Raw genomic sequence first — 14,251 nt, 5'->3', positions numbered from 1 at the left:
TGGGGCACCCGGGGCTCCCTTTCCCGAGTCCCGGAGGCAGGATCCGTGGCAGCAGCGCTCTGTAGAACACGGGGACGTCTGTGGTGACAGCGGTAAGAGGCTGTTATGAAAAGCAGGAGCAGCGGCAGCCTGATGTTCAGGAAGCTGCCACTGCGCATCACAGATCGCCTGCAGAACGCGAGTCTGAATCTCCCTCTTTTTCTTTCTCCGAGACGCTTTTATAGTTGTTCTTTGTTGTTTCCTTTGATCTGGAGCAGATGTTGCTCGTGCTGGAAGATGGAGGTTTGCATGTTTTATGAGGAGGGGGAAGCGAGGCGCTCACTAGGCTCACCGGGAGAGCCCGCTCGCTCGTGGGCTGCTGCGCGACGCTGGGCGCTTTGCTTGGGCTCCCGCTCCAGAAGGGATTTGCAGGGCTGGAAAAGTCACACATGTATTTCTAAGCTACTTGCTTGGCTCCCAAAACCGGGTAGACAGGAGGTAGTTAAGCCAAAACAAAAAAAAAAAATATAGAAAATGCCATTTCTCCTTGCAGGCACCCAATGCGGTGAGGCTCATCTGAGGTCTTCTTCCCCGTCTCTGGTGGAGAGGTTGCTCCAGATCCACATTCCCCTAATACTCAGGGGTCTCCCTGCCTCTCGCCTGATACGTGGCTGAAATTCGGTGTGCCCGGGGAGCCCGGACAAGGGGTACATCAGGAGACAACGGTGGGGACGCGGTGTCAGGGAGAAATAAGCACAGGCAGCAGCATGGTCATGGCAGGCAAGGAAGATGCCTGGGGAAGGAATGATGATAGGAGATGGGCCAGGCTGGATGGGGCTTGGAGCAACCTGGTCTAGTGGGAGGTGTCCCTGCCCAGGGCAGGGGGTTTGGAAAGAGATGGTCTTTGAGGTCCCTTCCAACCCAAACCATTCTATGATTTGTTCTGTGGCATGGCCAACGGGTAGGTGCATGGGACGCGTGAGCTTTTGCACCTGCGTTGGCTGAAAACGTAGCGGGCAGGTAGTCTGTGCCAGCGGCAGGAGGGTGTCTGTGCGCCAGGGAATATATCTGTGTAGGCAAGTGCATATGCTTGGATCCGTAAAGGCATATATCACCTGACTGAACACCCTCGAATGTGTAACGCGCCATATGGTTTGGTTAAATATTTAAGCAAGCTGCTGCTTTATGTCCTGGGGACTCGGTGTGTGCGAGCGGGTGCCGAGTCCGGGCAAACCGGGGGCATGCCCTGCGCACCTGCGGAGGGCTGCAGCATCTGGGAGCAGCGCCGAGACCTTTCCCATCATCGTGGCAAGGATAGCGGGGGGGGAAAAAAGAAGTCGGATCGATAGAACACCAGCCCGTCTCTGGGGAAATCTGCGCTGTGTCACTGGAGCAGCTTGGCCAACACTGCCATGTTTAATCACTTCTGAGCAAGAGCGATGCTGAACACAAAAGGACTGCCCGCAAGGAGAGGGATCCCGCCTGGGAAGCCTGCATTTATTTAGCTTTATTTATTTATTCATTCCCATAGGGGCACAGCTCCATCTGTGTCCCGCGTTCAGCATAAGAAATTTCTCCTCTGCCCCACTGCCGCAGCGATGCCAACTGATGGAGAATGTGTTTTGACGCAGGGGGAACGGGAGCACCAGTGACCGTTAAATGATATTTAAGATATACTGGCCATCGCTTATTTATTCAGGTTTCGCTCCCTGGTGTGGTAAAAGCCTCGCAACATACCTGTTCAGTCTCCAGAAAGGCATTTTAAATAGTTCATGTGGTTAATTATTCAAACGTTTAATTAGCATACAATAACTGTCGTGTTAAATTCTACCACTGCGCATTTAATTTAAGGGTTAGCTAACGACTTCGCTGCCGTTGTCGCTCCGGTTTACTTCCCAGCCGTTCCTGCCTCCTCTCGTCCCAGGTGGGCTGCAGTAAATCGCCTATTCCCGAGCACGTCCCGAGCTCGCCGGGGCAAGGTGGGCTTTTTCCCCAGCGCACGGGCGGCTCGAGATGATTGTCCTCTTGTTGGAGAGAGTCTCAAAGTCTCCCATTGCTCGGCTAAGCAACAACGCGACCACATCTCCTCCTCTGCCTGCTCTGAGCAGAACTGAAATCTCCCGCTGTACGGCCGAGGAGGAGGATGTCGGGCTCGTCTTTTGGGAAATCCAAGTTTAATTTGTTTTAATTATGTTTTCGACTCCGCTCAGGGGATCGGGTTGCAGGTTTTTGTCTCTCGCCTGGGCGGGTGCAGATCCGTGCGTGTGTGGTACCCATGTCGTGGTGCGAAGTCTGCCTTGGTTTTTGCGTTAAGCCTCAGTGAGCAAAACAAGCTGAACTGGGCTGATGTGGATTCCAGTAGTTAAAAAAACATCAGAAAGGCTCCTCTGTGATGTAGCGAGCGCCGCAATGAAGGTGATAGATACCCCTCTAGTTTTGTCGGGATGTACAGCTGGAAGCTATTGCTCCTTCGCAGGCGGTGGGGGGCAATTCCCTGCGCCTCCGCTTGCCTCTTTCCACCTCTCCGAAATGGTAATGGCGAGACCTCCTTGGCCTATTTTCCGTGGCTGGATATTTTTAAAGCTCACGTGGATTTCCCGGCTAGCCGTCCCAGCCTCGCCGGGAACACGGCAGGGCAATCAGAGCCCCGTTGTAATTAATTGCAGCTCCTCAATGGACTACCTGGCTATTGGCAGAGCGTCTCCCAGCTCCATGTGGGCGGTCAGTCCCAGGAGGCATGTCCTGCCTGTCCCCTTACGCTGGGCTTAATGACACTGATGCATATTAATATTTCTTGCGGTGTCGTCTTCGTGCCCTCCGCTGTCCTGCCCCAGAGCTCCCACTGTTCTGGGAGCGTCTGATCCATACTTGTCCTCCGGTGCATGATTAGCAGATTAGCCGTCGTGCCCAAAGCAGCAAAAAAATGAACTCCCAGAAGCCCTTCAAAACAGAGAATAATTCATTACCCACCTTGATTTCCACTTAAAATGTACTTTAACTACACTTCCAACTACAAACCCTAAATCACCCTCATGTTCAGAAAAAATCCATCATTTTTTATTTTATTGCACGGCACTGGCATGACATAATCCCTTCCAGAGCGTCTTGGAGTGCTTTACTGATCAATAAATTACTTACCTGCACAGCAGAGGCAATGCGTGCAAGGCCATTGCAGTCATTCCGGCTCGGAGCAGCCCCGGGAAGGTGTGGGAGAGGCAGGGAAGGGATGCTCGGAAGCAGGGTCCAGGTCAGGAATAGGGGTGTTGCAATGGTCCGGGATGCAGATTCCAACGAGTCGATGAGCGGGGCTCGCCCGGGGAGGGTGGAAGGAGCAGGATGCTTTGCAAGTGATTTGTGACTCTCCTGCAAAGCACCGCGGCGGGGTGCCAATCCGCTGCTAGGCTCTGGAGAATGGCCTGGAAAAAAAAAAATAAAAATAAACCGAGGAAGGTGATGGTCTTTATTATGTTCTGCAGGTGCAGGCTGATAACAGCAGCCGATCGTTTTTCTCGTAGAGCTCGTAGGAACCCCAGCCCTCCCTACCGGCTGCATCGCGTCCTCTGCTCACGCAGCAGCAGGGCCAGCGCTCCCTGCTTGCTCCTCATCCCTTCCCCTTCTCCTCAGCCCCTGTCCTGTATGCGCGTCCCCTCTTCGGGTCTTGGCCCCTTGTATCTGACCTGGACGTTCACGATGGCGGTGCTTTCCATCCCAGTTGAATTTCCCTTCCTTTGCAGGGTGATAGACCTTGGAGGCTCCTCGGTAGACTTGTCATCTTCATGCCCAGCTCCTCTTGGTGCTTTTCTGGTTGCAAGGGTGTGATGGAGAGCCTGCACAGCTGCAGGAAGAGCTGCAAGCCTTGCGCGTGCTTTGGGCGCCCTTGTTGAGCCGGGAGTGATCGCTGCCTTTAGGGGAGTGTGGAGGGGGTGGACGCTAGTTTCCCAGTCGGACGCAGCTCTGCTGGAAAGGATTCATCATGGCTGGAGGACAGGATGATAACTGGAAGCAGGATGGGGAAAGGAGGACCATCTCGCAGACCGTGGAGGTGCTGCGAGGTGCTGTCTCGAGCCTCCCTAAAATGACTGAATCCCCTCTGGCTGCGGTTTCTTCCCACTTCAACCCGATCTTCTCTGCCCACCCCTTTCCCCTGTGTGTTCCTGTCAAGTCAGATGAGAGTGATGGGCTACCGCATAGCCTGTCGAGGTGGAGGGAGGAAGGAAACCCAGCCTCCTTCACCCACAGTTTGAGATTTGACTCGGTTGGATATTCATTTCCTTCTTTGTGTCACCACAGTGTCTCCGAAAATCACCGAGATCTCTTCTGACATCTCCATCAACGAGGGCGGCAACGTCAGCCTCACCTGCATAGCCACGGGCAGGCCAGATCCGACAATCACCTGGAGACACATCTCGCCCAAAGGTAGGAGACAAAACACTACCTAAAATATTCTGGGGAGGGCACGGTGCCATTCGCGAGCGGCTGGGGAGGTGTCGTTGACTGGTTTGCCTTGTGGCTGCAAAAAACCAAGGTGACGTGCACCAAAAAGACGTGACTTAACGCAGGAGTTGATGGCTCCGGTGGAGAACCGTCCATCTTGATGGTCTGGGAGAGGAGTTGACAGTTTTGGTGGTGTGGAGGACTGGTAGCGGGTGCCGGGTCGGGGTTGTCGTGCGTAGGGATTGAATGTGCTCGTCCGACCCTATTTTGAAAAGTTTTCAGGTAATTCTCGCACGTTGCTTCAAAGAAGGATGTAAATAGCGCAAATGAGCAGGAAAACACACAGAGCATTAATTGGTGGCCTTGTTAATTGGTAAGCAGAACCTGAGCAGAACGGCGTGGGTGTGACTGCTGGGAAGCAAATTCCCATACGTGCCTATTCGGGAGCGTATTATTTCAAAACCCATTCCCAGCTGTTTTTTGGCATTTGTTTTGCATTTCGCTGACCCGTTATTCCCAATGGCTGTGAGGTTCTCACTGGTGAGAGCTGGGGGTGAGGTCTGGGGGCTTTGGGTGGGCTGAGCCATCCGGCCGAGGGGCAGCGTCCGGCTCTGATCCCGTCTAAGAACTTCATCTCACTCATTTTCCCTGTGGTTTTACCAATGTGGGCTGTTGTCCCAGAGGCAACCGTCTCAAGTGCTCCTCGGGGACGCCCCGGCCGGGCTGTCCGGCGGCCGAAGGAGACGTCGCAGCGGCGGCAGTGATGGATGGCGCCGTGTCTGCTCTCGCTGTTCAGCTGCCTTGACGATGGCTGCGGCGTCTCAGTGCAGCTCCATTGATTTTTTGCTATTTGTCTGTGCCGTAGCAAGCTGCTGGGCCAGATCCATCACTCTCCGTAGCCCGGGCCAAGCGGGAGCTGAGTCGGCGGCATCTCAGCCCGTTCCCTTGACAGGAGTCTCTGTAAAAAACGTTCCCCCTCCCAGTGCACGTGTTGGCTTGTCCGCTTTAGGTGGTCGTGCCTCCGAAACGGTGGCCTTCGGTCGGGGTCTGTGCGCGGATGGATGATGAAAGGCAGGGCTCAGATCCGTGTGCTCCTCTCCGGCCCCGAGCATCTATCCGTGGCATCTGCTGTCACTATATCTGTCACCATCAGGTGGCATTGGCGGTTGAGGCAGTCCATGAGCTCCCACCTTGAAGCCTTTTCTTCTTTCTCCTCTTCCCCTTGTCTACCCTGACAATGTGGTTTTGCCTCACTCACTGCCTGTTTTTCAGACACGTCTCATTTTCCCCACAGACCTTCTCTCCTTTCTGCGTCCCCAGGACCTTCCTCTCCCGCTCCCGTGCCTTCTCGCGTGTGCCATCCATCCTCTCCTAACCGGGCTCCCGGCTTATGACACCTCTGTCTTTCGCGAGGGCTATTTTCCGTGTTTGCTGCCATCCAGCAGGTTTCTTTCCCCAGGGAATCTTTACCTGCGCTTGAACCAGATGTTTCCATTTTACTTAGGACTTAGCTGCTATGGAAACTGAGGATGCACCAGGAGAGGAAGAGTGAGCTAATCAGAAATTACCTGTGGCGCTGTGTAATTTGCAGCAGCAGCTCTTACCTGATTTCGGGGCATGATTAGGCATTCTGCTTTCAAAACTCAAAGGGAACAAACGAGCACGGAGATTTACTTGAGTCTGGCCTCCCGCTGGTGGAGGGTGCTGAGCCCAGAGGTGGCCCAAGACAACTTCGGTGGCTGCCTGTCTCCGTAGTCACCCCCTCTGTTTCTCTTTCTGGGTCTGCCAAGCCACCGAAGGGGACCTCTACATCTCCGTTTTGCATTCTGCACGCATAGGAGAGAGGAGGATTGGAAGCCTGGGGACTGAAACAAGAGCCAGGGCAGGTGCAGAGAGGTGCTATAGCAGATGCCGAGGTGGTAGCCCATTCCTAGTAGGATATACTCTAATTTGGAGAGGCAGGAGCGAGCGGGGGACCCAAAGCGAGCTGCCGGCCCCTCTCTCGGTTGTAGGTCTGCCTCGCCGCTCATCCCCGGGGAAGTCTCGAGCGAGCCGCCTCCTGTTCCTTCATTCCTTCTCGCCGGCTTTCTCCGTCTCGCTTGGAGTGGTGGAGAAAAAGGGGCCGGGGAGAATTGGTTGAGGCAAAGCCGGTGCATAATTTAAGGGTTTACATAGCGGATGGGTAAGCGTCTCTTGCCGATGTCGCTGGGGAGAGGCTTTGATAGCGCCGTCGGTGCCAGGCGCGGGCAGAGCGGTAGCTGAAGGAGCCGGTCCCCATGCCTACGCCGGCGAGTGCTCCTCTGTGCAAAGGCACTTCACAGGCTCTATTATTTTCTTGGCAGCCGTAAGCCTCCTGCGCGGCTCTTGGTGGGAAATGGAGCAAATAAGAGTGTTTGCTCACCAGGGGAGCGTGCGGTCGGGTCCTTCAGAGGATTTACGCCGCGAGCAGCCCGGCTCCCCAGGGACTGGTCTCACTCGAGACCCTTTTCCAGCCTCTCCCAGCTCCCTTACCACTCGGATGTTTTCTCGCCTTTGCATTCTTCTGGTCTGGTGTAATATGCGTTTAGCGGCTTGTTCTGGTAAGCTCTGCTGAATTTTCGCGTCTGTAGTTGTTGCCACCTTATGGAAGCCGCTAAGCCTGTTTTTCAGTCTCTGTTTGGTTTGGGGGCTTGGAAGAGTTCCCCGCGGCCAGCAGGAGGAGAACATTTTTGCTGTAGAGCTTGGGAGATGAGTGATCCTGAGCAAGAGTCTCCTGCCGGTGAATCGCGGGAGCGATGGCCTTGCGGGTGCCTCCATCAGAGCCTTGCGTGGTGGCTGGCCCTGCCTGTGGCCATCCTCATCCTCCTGCCGTGAGCAAAAAAGCAGGAGGCTGGTTCTGGAGAAGGGTTTTGTGATGCCGTGGCCAGTCCAAACGTGATGTGCTGTAGCCTATCTTCTCTCCCTTTTCTATTTCTTCTCCCAGTAATCACAGAATCATAGAATTGCCCAGGTTGGAAGGGACTTTTAAGATCATCGAGTCCAACCACCAGCCTAACTCTGACAAAAACCATCTCTTAACCACGTCGCTAAACACCACGTCTACCCGTAATGCCGTACTGGCCCTCGGCAATGCCTGTTAATGCAGCTGAACGGGTTGAGGTGGAACAAGAGGGGGGAGCTGGTGTAGTCACGGCTGCTTCTGCCTCAGTGGAGGAGGCTTGACCACTCTGGGGCTCTGCCCCTCCAGCTGGCACCCATAGGCGCTGAGCATCTCTTTGTTTCCAAGGCGTCGGATGTATTACGGTCCCCAGCCTCACGGTGCCGATGCCATCTGTAAACTGCAGAAAGGTCTTGTAGTTAATAGTCTGGTTTGGGTCACTCAGGTGTTTCCATAGTTACTGGGCTTGTTATTTATTTTGGGGGGGTAACTCTGATGTTGTCATGGCGATTGCCATGTTGTCAGCCCTGTTTTCATCTCTCGGCGGACAAAGGCTGGGATTTCTTGGCTCGGGGGGAGTGTAGTGTCCCGAGCTGCTGGGCACGGGGTGACGCCGAAGCGCGCGGAGCTGCTCGCTAGCAGAGCTAACCGGGGGATATTTATCCGTGCTGCAGACACCAGGCTCGTCATGCCTCCCCTTAAGCTGGGGAAATGTGCTGAGGAATCAAAGTGTGGGCTCTCCCAGGAGGGACGAGCGCTCGGCAGCCTCTGCCCCGGGAGGAGGAGGAGGCACGGCTTAGCAGTAACAATAACGAGAGCTCCGTGGTCCAACGGCACGCGTGGTTATCCTGCCCTGATGGGGCCAGGGACACAAGGAAAGGGTGTAAAAAACATGATGCACGCACATCTGCCTGCCCAGCACCCATCTGCCATGCGCGGACATCCTGAGCCAGAGGCTGCATCCAAGTCATCATCCTTAACAACCCTTGATGGAGTTTTCTGCCATGGATTTGTCTAATTTCTTTTTGATTATTGCTGTAGTATGATGGATTCTGGTGTGAGGCTTCAGACAGCGGCTGCCAGGGTAGGGAAACATTGCGGTTTGGCTTGCTGGTGTATTTACTCGTAAGAGGTCTGATGGAGAGGTCTGTACAGCGGGAATCCCTCATTAATCTCAGGATTAGGTTGGGTGCTGACGGCCGGATCCTGTGCGGAGCCGGAGCCCTGAGCTGAGCCCGAGCTGTGATTTGCGGGGTAGGTGCCACCGGGATGCTTTGCCAGGCAGAGGCCTGAGACAGGAGAGATGCTCGGAGGATCCCGAGGTGGCCACGGCCCGGATATCCTCCGTGATCACTCCGTTTAACCTCCGTGGTCCTACACGTCCCCCCTGGAAGAGGTACAATAGCGGTCCCTTGTCTCGCAGGACCGATGGGAGGATAAATATATTCAAGACGTGAGGCACTCAGATGCAGTAGTAATCACAGCTTGTATATGCACTTAAGATAGATGAGACACGATGGCCTAATGTGACAGAGGTCTCACGAGATCATCTGTCTATACATCAGCAGCAAACCAGCAAAGGGACTCTGGGAGAAGTCCGGTATATTTGGATATATTGATTCTCTCTGGCTCTTGGCAGGGCTTAAAACAAGAGGACAGGCAACTGCAAAAAAAATCCACCTTGAAGAGTTGCTTATCCCTGGGAAAGGGGCACATCCTCCCTCCTCAGAGGTTTGTCCATTAAGCTTGCTGCCTTCAGCTTTCCAGAGTCCTCCCTGGACAGGAGGCAGGGGGATATTGGTAGTGGGACATCAGATCTGGAGGCACGAAGAGAAGGGGGATCCGTTTGGGTGGGAAATTCTCCGCCCGCTTCTGTGCCGCCTTGTCCCTCGCAGCGATCAGCCCAGCATCCCATGAGGTGGCTCCTTGTAACCCTACCTCAAGTCATCTAATTAACTTAAGACCGGAGAGCTGTGCTCTCTGCTGGTCCTTTTTACAGGGAAGTATCTCTGGGAGAGCGCAGATGGTTTGTGTAAGGCTGCTTCCGGGGTCATCCTGGGTCTCCTGCTTCCGCGTGGTCTTCTGTCTCCTTTTGAGATGTTGCGTCAGCCAACACAAGTGGTGTCCCAAAAAAGGGTCAGGAGTTGTCCTACCTTGTCCATATGATGGACCACAGAGCCAGCCCTGAGCTGTGGCGTTGGGTTGGCCAACGTGACATCCCACCTCACCTCTTTGCGTGCGTCCCCTCGTCTTGTGGTGGCCGTGTGTCTCGCGGAGGCTCAGCACACTCATTCGGTGGCCGAGCACCTTGTCCTCCTTCCAAGAGGCAGTTGCGGGCCCGGGCTCTAGCTAAATTAACTGAAGCATTTCAACCGGCTCCAATCCTGTCGGCAGCTCAACCGTCCCCTTGTTTACTGTTGAAATAATTACTGCTTTGCCATAATATTAGCTCTGAGCCGTGACTCCATTACCATTATCGCCGGAATATTACCCATTTATTATCTCCCAGCAACCCTGGAAGATGAACACTAGGCTTCAGAGACCAATTGTTTTACAACAGACAGGATCTTGGTGTGCATTGTTTAATGAGGTAAACTACATTATAGCCGGCATTAATTTGGCTGCGGTGCACTCCACTAAATCATTGTTAACCTGTAAATCTGCCACCGGGTTTGATGCGCGCTTAATCAGCGCGCGCCCGACAGATCGACCAGGAAAAGGGTCACGGGTGGCTTTGGGTCGCTTTGGGCGCAAATAAACAGGTTGCGGTGCTCTTGGAGAAGGAGAACTTTGAGATGGACCTTGGTTTTGTGCATGGTCAGGGTGAAGGAGAAGCTGGTGGCTGCCGTTGGTACACGCTGTGACCGGCAACGGGATCCTGCCCCTTGAGCACCAGCAGCTTCTCCATCGGCTCCCATGGGAGCAGGATTTGGCCCGGTAGGAGCCAGGATGTGGCGGCATCACATCACGGGCTCCAGGGTTTGCTTTCCTCCAGGAGCGACTTAAACACGGTTATGTGCTTGGCTTTGGGCAGCTCCTTTTAGCAATTCCCCTCCGCTGATGCGCCCTGGTTCCTCCTGCTCTTTCTAAGGAACGGGAGATTATGTACTTGTATATGTGTGTGTGTCTGTGTATATATAAAAGTAATATTTTTGATTCCCCGCATGGCGGAAATGAACTCTTCGAGCTGATTTGTTAGCATATTTGGCGTAGCCACCTTGAAAATACGCATCTTGGTCCAAAAATAACAAGACCCCTACCAGCTACAAATGAGGCAATGCCTTCCCCTTAAGAAAAGGAAGGGGGGGAAAAAAAACCAAACCAAACAAAAAACCCTCTCAGCTTGAGCATATTCCCTAAACATAGCTTTGCAATGTCACGCTTTCCCTCCTTGCCGGAGGCAGAGCGTGCTCGGCTCCTTATCTCAGCTGGGGGAAGCGGGTGGGCTGGTGGCTCTCGCGGAGTGGCGATGCTGCAGGTCGCTGCCTTACCGGGGCGCAAAAGCAGGCAGCTCTGCCTGCACCCCTGTGTTTTACCCTTCGGCTCATCCCGTCAGGCATCGGCGACCTTTCCTGCAAGGGCGAGACCCGCGGCGGTGTGGCAAAACACCCTGATCTCCGCTGCTGCCGTACCCAGCGCGAGGGTGCCGGCACCCCGTATGAAGCCATATTATTAAGAATATTGGAGATTTATTTTTCTCGCTCCCGAGCTCACCCTTCTTCATGATAATTTGGTCAGCCCTGCAGGACCAGGTTAGGGAAGCAGGGAAGTTCCGATGCGCTCTCATTGCCCGGGATAACGCCGTCGCCACCCCGAGCGTCCCACCCTCCGGCATCCTTTGTCCATCCCCAGCGGTGCCTCGGCTGACCATGGGAAGAAGGGGATACTTTAGTTATTTCTTCGGGGCGGTGGGACAAGGCGGACAAAATCCAACATGCCGCCGGTGTTGCTTTTCCAGATTTTCTGTCCCTTCTTTAGCGATGAGCGCGGATCCCTCCTTCCCGAGGAAATGCGTGGCTTTGTGTTGGCGTCTCGCTCCCTGCCTGGGACTCGCCTTTCATTCGGCTGGCGTGGGGAAGAGCAAGGGACGGGAGTGTCTGAGATTCGAGAGATCTCCACACAAATTAAAACCTTTTATCAGCCCCTAATAGCTGTGCAAACTAATTATATTTGGGCCAAACTTTGCCAGCGACTCCCCCGAGGTATTATTATAAAAATCTGAGCTGTGGAAACGCGTCCCCATTCTGTCAACACCGGGTCGCTTCAGCTATAGAAAACTCGGCTCGGGCTCGTTTTAGCTCCCGTGATGTGTTTTGCATAAGCTGCCGCACTTGTTTTCGGGGAGGAGGGAGCCCGGCCGGGCTGCTTCACATGTGGTCCAGGTCTGCCCAGCCAAGGGCACAAGGAATAGCACCGAAATATTGATTTGCCCAAGTCCTGCTAGCCCGGCTCCGTCTGCCGCCGCTCCCCCGCGGCCATCAGCGTGGCCTCGGGGCTGCGGGGTACCTCCATCCTTGGAGGGCCGGGATGTCGCGATGAGGGGTGGGAAGGATGCTCGGGGAGGTGGGGAAGATGCTCCGACCCCTGGCAGGAGGGCGATGGGAATGAGCAGGGGGAGGAAGCACAGCTCTGCCGTAAAGATGCACATGGATGGTTTTCCTGGCACCGGCGCCTTTCTGGGGGGCTTCTGGAGCCGATTTTCCCCTGAATTCGTGCTCTGCTTCTTCCCGACATCGCGTTCTCCTCCCTTCCTTCCCTTGGAATGTCTCCTCTGCTCACCGAGCTCGCACGGGGCAGAACATCCAGGCCAAAGGCATCTCCTGTGCCCGCCTGCCCGCACCGTCCATCGGCAGAGGCGGCACAAGGAAACACTTTGAGCCAAACTCCTGCCCTTGTGAAGCTCATCCCAGTGGGACGGAGATTTTTTTTGTCCCGCGTAGCCGTCCACCTGCCGTCCCCTGCGCTCTTCCCCTGCGCAGATTGCCGGCTAATGGGGTGGAGCTAGCGTGAGCGCTCTCTATTAATGGAGCAGAATATAAACAGAATAAAGCCTTCATTTCCCGGGCTGTGATTTCATTATTAATATACTTTACAGTTCACAGGTTGTTCATTTGCTTCCATGTTTTCTCAGCTGGTGTAATCTGCGGCGCAGAGTGAGAAGAGTCATAAAATTTCCATTTCCAGTTGAATGTGCGTCCAATTCGCCGTGAAATGTTTCTCTCTGTCGTGAATATTAAGTGCGCGAGGAGTCGGTAGCCGCAGGATTAGGCAGGGCAGGCTGCCAGCCCCTCTCCGTGTCCCGGGGGTGGGGGGGAGATAGGATGCCAAGAAGGGAAAGGTGACAAGGCGAGGCGTGGGGACTTGAGGGAAGGACCACGTGGCGGAGAGAGGAAGAGGGAAAGAGGGAAGGAGAGAAAGAAACTGGGTGAAATATGCTGGAGGGAAAGGGAAAAAAACTGGGGAGTGAGGGCAAGGAGGGATGTGGTGGGTAAGGGATGCTCCGACATCTGCTTTCCCTCTCCTTGATGCTTGGCAGGGAAGATGTTGCGCCCGTGTCTGCTCCGGTTTGGAAATCGGTTGTTGGTGTTTGTGCTTGGCTAGCGCCATGGGCGCTGGGGCTGTGCCCTTCCCCTTGCCTGAACGCGGGTAGAAAAAGAGTTTTCTTGTCTCTGGCGAGGCTGAGAAACGCTGCTGCGCTTGGATGGGCAAGGAGCTGCAAGGTGCTCGCGAGCCGCAGCTGCTCGGCTGCCCCGTAGCAAGCTAAAGAACAGCAGGGAATAGCCCCGGAGGTGCGGGCGCCGTTGCACACGCAGAAAAAAGGGCTTGTCGCGTGAATTGGGAGGGGAAAAAATATCGCGTTCTGCTCGCGGTGACGTGGCCAGCCGGAGAAGCGGGGAGATTTGTCACGTGTTTAGTGTATCCTTGCATGGTTTGTAGAAAATAAGACACCCTGGAGGTATTTCAAAGACGTGCAGCCGTGGCGCTGTGGGACGTGGTTACCCGGTGGATTCGGCAATTTGGCAGTGCTGGGTTAACGGTTGGGACTCGATGATTTGAAGGGTCTTTTCTGACATAAATGACTCCACGATTCTAAATTGGATGCTCTGGGGCAGGGCAGCAGGAGGCCGGGCGGTTGGGGCGGGCGGTCCTGCCCTGACGCCAGGCGGGCAGCCGGTGACGGCACGGGGGACCAGAAAGCTGGCGGTGCCACGGAGGGATGCCCCCAGCTGCAGTGCCACCGGCAGTGGGCACATCTGGTGGCACAGCTGGCCCGTTGCCGCAGCTGGAGGCGGTGAGGGACGTGCGCCCCGGTCACCCCCTCCCCTGCCCATCGCCCCCGGTGCGTGATGCGGTGTCACTGCCAGGGGAAGGGGACAAAAAGCCAAATCCCAGCGGTGTGCCCAGGCCGTGGGGATAACTCGGGCGCTGGCCGGAGCCCACGGCACCGTTTTCTTCCGATTCTTTGCTGAAATGTCTTCTGCCACGGCGCTACTCACTGCAGAGGAAAAAAATGCCTCTTCCTTTCCCATCTTCTCTCGGTCGAGTCAAGATAATAATAGTCTTTTTCTGATCCCCTGAACTTTCCCATCTGCTTGGTAAAACAATGGCAATTCTTTTTCCTGCCGCTCTCTCTCTCTCTGTCTTCCTCTCTTTTTATTTTTGTCCTCCTACAGTATAATTTAAAGCCAGAGCAATGCCGTAGCCCGTGGGTTTTTCCCCTTCCTCTGATACACTGCTCTTATTTAAAATGGCTTTTCCCCGGCAGAGCGATGCCTCTCGCTGCCCTCCAGCGCCCACAGCGGGGCCCGTACCTTCACAGGAGGCCTGGAGAGGGGATGATGGGCTCGAGCGATGCCCATTCTCCCGTCCCAGTGTTCCCAGTCCCCCCCAGTGCCCCGAGACCATCCATCTCCGCAATTC

The 14,251-nt window shown here is 54.9% G+C and overlaps 1 protein-coding gene across 4 annotated transcripts in view; it reads left to right on the top strand.

Annotated features, from left to right (window-relative positions):
• The window catches only part of LOC128918595 (protein CEPU-1), a 363,129-nt gene that overhangs the window by 330,191 nt on the left and 18,687 nt on the right, over positions 1 to 14,251 (top strand). For all 4 annotated transcript variants that reach the window (XM_054223010.1, XM_054223011.1, XM_054223009.1 and 1 more), the window contains one exon: positions 4,270 to 4,395. In XM_054223010.1, coding sequence (XP_054078985.1) covers positions 4,270 to 4,395 — 126 coding nt within the window. The remainder of the gene's footprint in view (positions 1 to 4,269; positions 4,396 to 14,251) is intronic.

The sequence above is a fragment of the Rissa tridactyla genome, chromosome 17 (genome assembly GCF_028500815.1).
Source record: "Rissa tridactyla isolate bRisTri1 chromosome 17, bRisTri1.patW.cur.20221130, whole genome shotgun sequence".
Classification (NCBI taxonomy): domain Eukaryota; kingdom Metazoa; phylum Chordata; class Aves; order Charadriiformes; family Laridae; genus Rissa; species Rissa tridactyla.
This window is presented reverse-complemented; position numbering and strand designations above follow the sequence as displayed.